Here is a 10,030-nt window from a genome sequence, read left to right as displayed (position 1 = left end):
TGTTGCAATTACTGAATTTGTCCGTTACGCCGCAGTTTTATTCAGTTTTTAATTCAAGGCTAACGTGTCGCAACCACGTGCATTATGTCAGTTACAAAACTGATTCATTTCATTGCACGTGTGCTTTATTAAAAGCCTGCCAAGAATAACAGCGTCTTTATATAATTTTTGGATTAAATTGTACCCAGTCAACTAGATCTGGACTAAAGCGTACTATTATGGGGGGTTTTGGACTGAACCGCTTTTTTCCCTTAATATTTGGCATACATTTGTTACATCTGCCGACATTTCTTGTTGGAAATTGCATCATTCTGACTTCCCAGCCGTGGCAATAAGTATATTGAGGAGTTAGGTTAAAAATAACTCCCGGAAGCATAGGATCACGATGTTATCGTAACTATATACTCCCGCGAAAAGAGAACAAAAAAAGAAAGGAAAGAAGAAAGAAATTCGGAAGTTTATTATGCGAAGCTAAGAATCAAAAATAGCAAAAGTTATAATAAGAAAAAAAAAAAAACTCGAGAAATTTGTGAAAGAGTGAGATGGGAAATGATCACCCAGAGATGAAGGATTCTGTTACGGGTGTAAATTCAACTTCTGGATTTGCTCCATACCCAAAATTTGATCCAAAATATATAGAAAATCAGCAAAATATGGGAACATTTGTTGGCATGGGATCTCAATCTGAATCTGGATTGAATTCAACTTCTGGATCTTCTTCAATGAATAAATCAGTTAGTTTCAATTCAGAGAAAGACTTACTTCCAATCACAGATCATAATAGTAATCATTCTGCAGCAGCAGCAACAACAACCATGCCACCTGAAACTAATCCTTATATTTCTTCTTCGCCTGTTCCTTCTTCTGCTTCTGTTAAAGGTTAGTATTTGTGATTCAATTAACAAATTCTGGGTACCAATTAGATCAAATCAATGAATAAGCGGTTTATTCTGAATTGGTTTTTGGTTTACCTGAGATTCGATGTGGATTTTGATTGGAATTTCTTAAATCGTCTTGTTTTGATTCAGAGACAATGGAAACAGTTAGAGATGCTGTTAGCAGATGGAGTAGAAGGGTGGGAGAAGCTACAAAGAAAGCTGAAGATCTTGCTGGGAATGTTTGGCAACATTGTAAGTTTTTGTGAGAGAGATGTTTTTCTTGCTTAATACAACGTAGTATGCTATTAAATAGAATGATATATTCCAGTTTGGTAATTACCAATAGGAAAATTACTGGTGTTCCACTTTTCTATATATATATATATACACTCAGTAAGTAAGATGATAAATGAGATTTAGGTCATTGATTTAGTTATTGTAGGGAAATTTGTAAGTCATAATCTGGGGGATTGGGATTCTTGTAGGTAGTTTTAGCATAAAAAGGTGGATGTTGGGAATTGGGATGAATCTGTGCTTGTTTGTCGCTGAGAATGGATTAATGAACATTCAAATGGAGATCATTTAGAATGAGGTTCTGCAAATATGAACTTTGCATTGTTAGTAACGAAGTGGATCTTTAGATGTTCTTATCCTTACGCTTGATTTGTAAAGAGAGTTTAGCTGCGCTCCACAGGTAACTCCTGAAGTTTAGTTGTGTGTACTGGTACTATTCAGAAGTTGTTTAATTGAGTAATCTTATAAAATGGGATTAAGAATCATTGTCGTTCGGTTAAGGAAGGGATCCATTTATGTACAAAATTGGAAATCGATTTTTCTAAGTTGTCCATGAAAGTGATAAGCTGTTTGTGTCATTTTGCTTGTGAAAATTGAGGTTTTCACAAGTCTCTGTATGTATTCTAAGTCTGGAAGGATCGCTAACCTCAAGCTTCGTAGTCATTGGCAATCTTCTTTTGTTGTATATTCTGCTGTCTCTGCTTCCTATATTCTTATTTCCATCTTTACTTAGTTACAAGTTGGTAATCACTAAAATAAGTTTCTTTCCAAAGGGATTATATTGATTGCACTTCTTTAAACCAGTGAAAACGGCTCCCAGTGTTACTGATGCTGCGATGGGAATGATTGCACAGTCTACAAAAGTTTTAGCAGAAGGTGGTTATGAGAAGGTCTTTCAACAATCTTTTGAAACTGTTCCTGAAGAGCAACTTCAAAGTTCATATGCTTGCTATTTGTCAACATCTGCCGGTCCAGTCATGGGAACTTTGTATTTATCCACGGCAAAAATTGCATTTTGTAGTGATAATCCTCTTTCATACAAAGTTGGAAGTCAAACAGAATGGAGCTATTATAAGGTATGCCAAACTAAACATAGCACTTTCATTCACAAGAAGTAGTTTCTTTGTATGAAAGACAGACTTATTAAAATAATGGCAGGCAGTTTCTTTGTATGCAATGATAGTAGTTTCGAAATATCAGTTGTCTATTATTGCTCACCAGACTTGCCGTTAATGGATTTGGTCTTTTTAACCATAAAAATTAAGACTCTTTGTGGTTGACCTCAAAAAGCTGATTCAGCGCATGCATGAGAAATTGTTATCTGATATCGCACCCCACCCAACCACCATCTCCAAATCTGGATTTTAACTTTTGAGAAATTATAAGTTCCAATCTGGAGCTCTTCTTGGCACTTGTGAATTCTTGTCAGTTTCTATCCGTTGTCTATTCACATGGGAGTACTGCATGGACGCGATGCACAATTATTAAAATAATCTGTTTTCGCCAGTGTACTACCTGAACATAGGATAGGACAGTTAGGGAGGTAGGAGGGATCTAAGGTCCACTTAACAACCTAAGATCTAGTCGATGTTGTATAACTACCGTCTACTGAAAGTGTTATTACTTAATATCACATGTAATTACTGGTGAATTTCGAATACTAAGTTTATCATCTGTGTGGACTCAAACCCAGCTGGGACCAATGGTACTGTTTACGCATGCATTTGTATGTTTTCTTATCTCAGTGAAGTTCCCGTATTTTGAGTATACGAACTGAAAGTCGGACCTATTACATTGCTTTTTACATTGGTTTAGGTAGCTAGCACAATACAGGAACGAGAACTAGTTTAAACACTGATATGTTTGATTACTTGTTTAGTTTATTTACCTTTTCTTTCTTTTTTCCTGAAGAAACATTTTCTATTTCCATGTGGTTATTCACTTGCTTCCTCTGATTCCTTTTTCTGCTTTTTTTGGAAAGCTTTTATAAGAAATCACTGACGCAATTCTGTCTGATCTCTTCTTCCCACTCTTCAATACAGGTAAGTATCCCCTTGCATCAACTTAAAGCGGTGACTCCATCGGCAAGCAAAACCAACCCTGCTGAAAAATATATCCAGATTGCGTCTGTCGACGGCCATGAATTTTGGTTCATGGGCTTTGTGAACTACACCAGTGCTGTAAAATACCTACAAGATGCTTTGCAAACCCACAACTTGCATTCTGTGTAACAGGTGTGAACTTCTCGGAACTATTACTTTCCACAGATAGGAGTTGTGTTATTTTTGTGCTTAAAATAATTGTTCGAATGATATAATTCTTTTATAAAGAAAAAAAGGAAACAAAAGGATGTTCTTTGCCACATCTAGTTGGTGGCTCCAATATTCCTTTCTTGGTGAAGCTTAGGCGAGAGAACCGAAGAAAAGTGGTTGATTGACCAATTTGTATTGTAAACTCATACACAATTCGTTCTATTACAAGGATGAATAAGTGTTGATGCTTTGTATATAGGATAGAGGATAAAGTGAGGTTTCGAATTAGTTGGAAAATTATTCAAGACTGATTTGCAGTATCTATCTTATAACATTTCTTCTTTTGTACATTTTGTTTCCTTTTTTCTTTGTTATTTGTGGATGGAACTTTCGATCCCCCAACCAATAGTGTATGCTAAGGGGTGTTTTTAAGGGCAAAAATTCTAAAATACCCTTCCCTCAAAATAAAAATCTAAAAACTTAAACGGTCCGCGAGTTATAACCCCAAAGGTGTCACATTCATGCACAAAAACTCCACCAAAACAAAATGTTCACAAAAACCCCATTTAACATAAATTGTCTACATTACCCTTTTATTATTTAAATCACCCCAACAAAAACAAAAATCAACCCAACCTTTAAATTTTATTATATTATCACCACGAACAACAACCCACCACCAGCAACATCACCACCGCCCGTCGTCGCCGCCGCCACCGACCACCTTCGCCGCCGCCACCACCGACCACCACCGCGCCACCACCAGAAAAATGATGAAACCAAAAATTGGTTTCACCAATCATAAAAGAAAGGAGAAAGAAGAAGAAGAAAAAATGAAACACAATAAGATGAAACCTTCCACCACCGTCAACTGCACCGCCCCCATCGCCACCACAACCATAATCACCACAACCACCACTACCATTACCTCCTTAACTAAGACTACTTTCAACAAAAAACAATCCACAATAAGATGAAACCTACCACCACCGTCAACTGCACCACCCCCATCGCTGCCACAACCACCAGCACCACAACCACCACTACCATTACCCCCTCAACTACAACCAGTTTCAACAAAAAATAATCCACCTGTATCCCACCATCAAAAATTGGCTTCACAGATATTAATATTCAACAAAATGAAAAAAATACGATGAAACCTAATTAGGTTTCATCAACTTCAGCCAATTCATTACACTTTTAACAATGCAGACATACACCTCTTTAATTGTAACACATACCAGTCCTTTATGCAACACCTGAAGCTCAACTACAACTCTCATTGCATTAGCACCACCCTTACTCAGCTAATCCATTCTTTATCACTTCCATAACTTCAGTTAAGGCCACCACTACCAACAAAACTTCTTCATCAATACCTGGAGTACCAGTACCAGACCCTGCTATACACATTCTCCCAATTCATACACACATATAATCAAAACCATCATTGTACATACAATCTAAACCACATATTATCATTTCACCAACATAACTTCAATGATGAAACCAAACATGCCGTCTTCCAAGTCAGACCGAATAAACTAGACAAAAATCAGGTGAAACCAAAATTTGGTTTCATCATAAACTTAATTTTCATCATTAAAATCTTTGATTTCATGACAGAAAATAGGCAAGTTTATGATGAAACCAAATTTGGTTTCATCATTAGTTTACTGTTTTCACCAACCAAAACTGTCAGAATTTGATGAAACCAATTTTGGTTTCATCATAAATCTGTCATTTCCCAATACAATATTGATTTCGACTTTGAAGATGTATCATCATTTGTTGGTAATGAAAACATCATAAGGTGGTGGTGGTGATTGTAGAGGATTGAACGAGGAGGCGGAGGTGATGTTGGGAGCGGATCTGCAGGTACTGGTGTTGATTGTAGATGAGGTGTTGTTGGTGGCCGATTTGAAGGTATTGGTGGTGGTTTTAGATGATAAAAGGAGGAGGTAGAAGTAGTGTTGGTGGAAGATCTGATGTACTGGTGGGAAAAACAAAAATAAGAGGAAGCGGTGTTGTTGATGGAAAATCTGTAGACGGAGAAGAAGAAGGTGATGATGGTGTTAATGGAGGAGAAGGAGGTGATGATGGTGTTAATGGAGGAGACGGAGGTTCTGTTGGTGGCGGATCTGGACACATCAGTTGGTTTGATGGTGGCGGAGCTACTGTTGGTGATAGATCTGAATAGAAATAGAAGAAAAAGAGACGAAGGTTTCGTGGAGGAGACGAAGGTGTTGCTGCTGGTGGTGACGGAGGTGTTGTTGTTGGTGGTGACGGAGGTATTGCGATGGTGTTCATGGAGAGATATTTGTTGCTGCTGGTGTTAATGGTGGTGGGGAGATGAACACCGCATAAATAGAAAAAAGAAAGGAGAAAAGAAGAAGAAGACAAGGTAAAAAGGGTATGTTTGGCTTTTTTTTAAAGTAATAAAAACTAAATTTGCACATTATTATTTGACCTGGAGTTTTTGTGTCACTTTTTAATTAAATGGTTTTCATTTATTAAAAATAATATGGCTGGATTTTTTGTACCACATGTTTGGTCACCTTGGTTTTATTTGACTAGTTTTGAAACCTAAAATCAAAAAACTGTTATAGACGTGTAATTAAGTTGAGAATATTTATGGTAAATCTGGTTTATTACTAGGATGCCCTTGTGTCTAACCTTATAAATAGGGGCTCTAATATTTGTGTATTACGCTAATGAATAGAATTTCTCTATCTCTTCTTCTTCTTTATTTTATGTCTCCTTCTCTATTTTCTAGTTTACAATACGTTGTCATGCACGTCGTTCTGATTACTGAGTGATTGAGATTTTTGTTTTCTAAACCTTATTCTTTTTATTTTTTATTTTGATCACTGTAATCATTTTATTTTAATAATCCTTGCAAATTTATTGTTTTGTTTTTATTAATAGACAAAACAATACTGCATAGGAGGTATACAGTTCGGGTTTGATTTGTTTGTTCTTTTTCTACCGAACACGGATTACAAGTGGTTTTCCACTGATTATATACGTGCCATGGCCCATAATCAACAGTAGATTGTAACATGAGATTTTTTTTTCCGACTATTTTTTTTGGAAATACATGACAACTGACATATCTATGCTCTCACCAATTGAAAGTCGTTCGTATGGAGAAAGTTCCATATACAATTTAAACTATTTGCTTTGTTTGGATCGAAGCAAAACCATAATCAACCAAGCGAAGCCTTATTATTCTTTTCAAAAGCGTTGGCATATCCCCTTATCCCGGAGGAGATTTGACTTTGGACTGATGTTAATTAACGGCTGATCATGTACGAGTGCTATAAACACCCTGGTAACATTCTGTGATTTAATTAAGTTGGTGAATTTTTATTATTTTTGTACTAGGTGCTGAGCCCGTGCGGCCTAAATATTTGCAGAGAAAAATACGTTTCGGTGCTAGAAACATCCACTAACAAAACCATTTACATATTACAAACTCTCAATCTCGACCATCCCATTCAGTTCCTAGCTCTAGCAGATAGAAAGAAAAACCACCCTCAGATGTAATTCTGGAAATTCCAATGCAGCAGCAGCAGCTTGAATTCAGCAAAACTGCACGAAGCAAAATTACTCTAAATTAGAGAGAAAACAAACATAGAAAGAAAATTATGTACTAAAAAAAAAACATATCTGTAAAGCAGTCTGATTAATCAAGAAGATACCCTCTTTATAGAAAATTTAAACCAGAACTATCAATACAATCGGCCCATGTCTGAGCATTGTCTTGAAACTGTTCTTTGAATCTGTTCTTCCACCTTATTATGGTTATTTATTTGGTCGAAATCACTGTATACTCATAACACATGTAAATTAATTAATTAGATTCTAGATATATCAACTAATATATTTTTGCATATTATCATTTTTGATTGTTGATCACTGATTACTTACTACTGCTAGTAAATTAAGTAAAAAGTACAATCATACCATGAAAAAAGATCAGTACCATGGAAGATTGGAAGAATCATAACACTGACCATATGTTAAATTCCCTTGATATTGGGTAAGTGTTGGATTTTTGTTAGAAATGTTTCGCCAACTGTGTTGATATCATGTTGATCAGTACAATAAATTAGCCATCAATAAAAATTTATTAAGAGTACCATTTTTCATGAGTAATGAGTAAATTTGATAATCCCATCAGTGATTCACTGAAGTCGTAGGTAACTAAACTTTTAAATCCGGTCAAAAGTATCTCTCAATGTTGGAAAGAAAAAATATAGTCTAAATACATGTAAATGTAATCTTTCTTAAAACCAAAATAGACTAATGCATACGACATTGATAGAGTAACTTGAGACTACCAGTTGTTCTCATAACCTGAGACTACTTAAGACTCGGTACAACAACAAAAATTCGACTCAGTACAACAACAAAATTCTTCAACCTTTTACCACATTAGTCGAGAACAAAGTAAAACAATAGAATGCAAAAAGGCATGTTAGATAATATGACCTCTTCCGGCAATGGATTCTACTTACTACTCTTTTTCCTCATTTCCGTCTCTTAAAGATTAATCTCCCTCCATAATGTCGCCATGGTAAGGGAGTGCCCATATCCTATCTGAGTATGTCTGTAGTAATGGTAGTGTTATTTAATATAGTTAGGAGTTGTAATTAGTAGTAAGCTGTATTGGTTGGTTGAGATGTAATCACCTGGTGAGTTAGTGGTCGTTGGATGGTAAGGAAGAAATGCCTATCATTATAAGGCAAAGCCTGTAAGCTTGATCCTTCGGGATTAAGAGAGGTTTATCCTCGATCTATCTATCTAACCCTGTTATGTACGTCTAGGTACATAACAACTGGTATCAGATTCGTTCGATCCATGAAGGCGTTTACTAAAACCACACAACTTCAACAGATCTCTGAAATTCAACATCAAAATCTGTTGAAATTGGTAGAAATCAATAAGACAGTTGATAACATTTCTCTTGAAGCGAGCAAGCTAATGACAAAGGAGGATCTCAAGGATTTTGGGAGTAGTTTCAATAGTATAATCCAAGCTAGTGGTTTCGATCTTATATTCCAAGCTCAGTTGGAGAAGTTCTTTGGGAAAACGACCTACAATCGTGACGATCCTGAAGGAGCTTCAAGAATTACTTCAAACTCAAATTCTAGTGGTGGGTTATCATCTGATGCAGAAGATTCTCCCAAACCAAATGAAGTTTGCGACCTAATCAGTGAATCTGTTGCTCAACCTTCTGAAGAAGCAAATTCAACTTCTACTTCAGTTCCGTTAAGTTTTGTTTCTCCAATTCACACTGAGGTTGAAATTGAAGAGGGTGCAACATATAAGGTTCAATCAATCTCTTCTGCCGTTAACCAAGAAGACGATGATTCCACCAATTTTGTGAGTCTTCAGTTGAAAGACATCGACCAAGCTGAAGTGAGTGATACCGACAGTACAAATACCGAAGGCTCGAAGGAGTTAGCCGTTCTTCACAACAAATTCAACTGTCCGGATTGTTTCCATATTGGTCTTGATGATTCTAGTAGCATCTTTGATCGAGGTAAACGCATCCCTATTTCTTTCAATTCAAATGAGAAAATGATTGTTCCATGGTTTTCAAGTTTGGGGTACCAATTAGATTTCTCGTGTATCCATTTGATCGCGCGTTTGTGTATTAATGATGCTGCAATTCTAGATGAGAGCAAAATGTTTGATAAAAGGTCTGAGAGTGTGAAATTGAGTGGTGTTGGAGTAGCATTTTTCAGGAAGCTCAAAATGGATACAGTATTTGATCGTGGAAAATCATCCCACCTTATTCAAGGGTTATCATCTATTATTAATGCTTCTAGGGATAATTTTGATCCAACTACTTCTTGTGTGCTTGTTTTTCTTGGGTATGTATTACTGGAAATATACAATGGTGGTTTGGTTGTGAGCTCACTGAGCTGTTTCCAAGACATGATTACCAGTCTGAACTTCACTTTTGTTGAGTCTTGGATTTGTTTCTGTTGTTGCAATTGGTGGTGGATGGAAATTGGGGAGTGTCAGGGATGATTTTCACTTGCAACTTCAACAATGTAAGGTAAGTAACACTATAATAAAGGAAATGCATTCTGCACGCTGGCTATATGATCGTGGGAAGGGGTATTTTAATTTTGCTGATGCTTATAGTCTTGCTTTTAATACTCATAGTTCTGGTATGATACTTGTGGAGTTTGGGCATTGTTTAGATTTGCTAATTGAGTATTCACATATGTCTCTGCTTGCCAAGAATGATGAAGAAAATTTGGTCGCTGGATTTTCAAAGAGAACTAGATTTTTGTTTCTCTTATGGGCTGCAGTGGTGAGATTTAACACGGCATATAAATGGTATGCTCATGTACTGGGTATGAAGAGAGCAGAATTTTTTTTTTCTTACAGCTTAAATATGTGTTGCTTGAGGTCATTGATAGCCAAGACGGTGATGTGCACCACATTACTTCGAAAAAGTCTCGCAATATTTCAGTGCTTGTATTCTCGGTCCACATAAATGTTCGCACTCATTTATCTCTTGCAAGAATTGATACTTGTCAGCACTCTCCATTACTTCTGAAATTTTTTGGAGGTTTCTGA

General features: G+C 36.3%; 1 protein-coding gene across 1 annotated transcript; it reads left to right on the top strand.

Annotated features, from left to right (window-relative positions):
- Positions 1-450: 450 nt before the first annotated feature.
- Positions 451-3,744, top strand: LOC113349687 (GEM-like protein 1). The gene is made up of 4 exons (XM_026593704.1): positions 451-879; positions 1,029-1,130; positions 1,977-2,248; positions 3,215-3,744. The coding sequence occupies exons 1-4, from the start codon at positions 543-545 to the stop codon at positions 3,401-3,403; spliced, it is 900 nt and encodes a 299-aa protein (XP_026449489.1). The 5' UTR covers positions 451-542; the 3' UTR covers positions 3,404-3,744.
- The last annotated feature ends 6,286 nt before the right edge of the window (positions 3,745-10,030 follow it).

Source organism: Papaver somniferum, chromosome 2, assembly GCF_003573695.1.
Source record: "Papaver somniferum cultivar HN1 chromosome 2, ASM357369v1, whole genome shotgun sequence".
NCBI classification, from domain to species: Eukaryota; Viridiplantae; Streptophyta; class Magnoliopsida; order Ranunculales; family Papaveraceae; genus Papaver; species Papaver somniferum.
This window is presented reverse-complemented; position numbering and strand designations above follow the sequence as displayed.

What these genes read in the sequence shown, in the direction of transcription:
- LOC113349687 (XM_026593704.1), top strand. Translation starts at nt 543, where the DNA reads ATGGGAAATGATCACCCAGAGATGAAGGATTCTGTTACGGGTGTAAAT. An exon ending in TTCTTCTGCTTCTGTTAAAG is followed by an intron (nt 880 to 1,028) that starts GTTAGTATTTGT and finishes GTTTTGATTCAG; the next exon opens with AGACAATGGAAACAGTTAGA. An exon ending in TGGGAATGTTTGGCAACATT is followed by an intron (nt 1,131 to 1,976) that starts GTAAGTTTTTGT and finishes TCTTTAAACCAG; the next exon opens with TGAAAACGGCTCCCAGTGTT.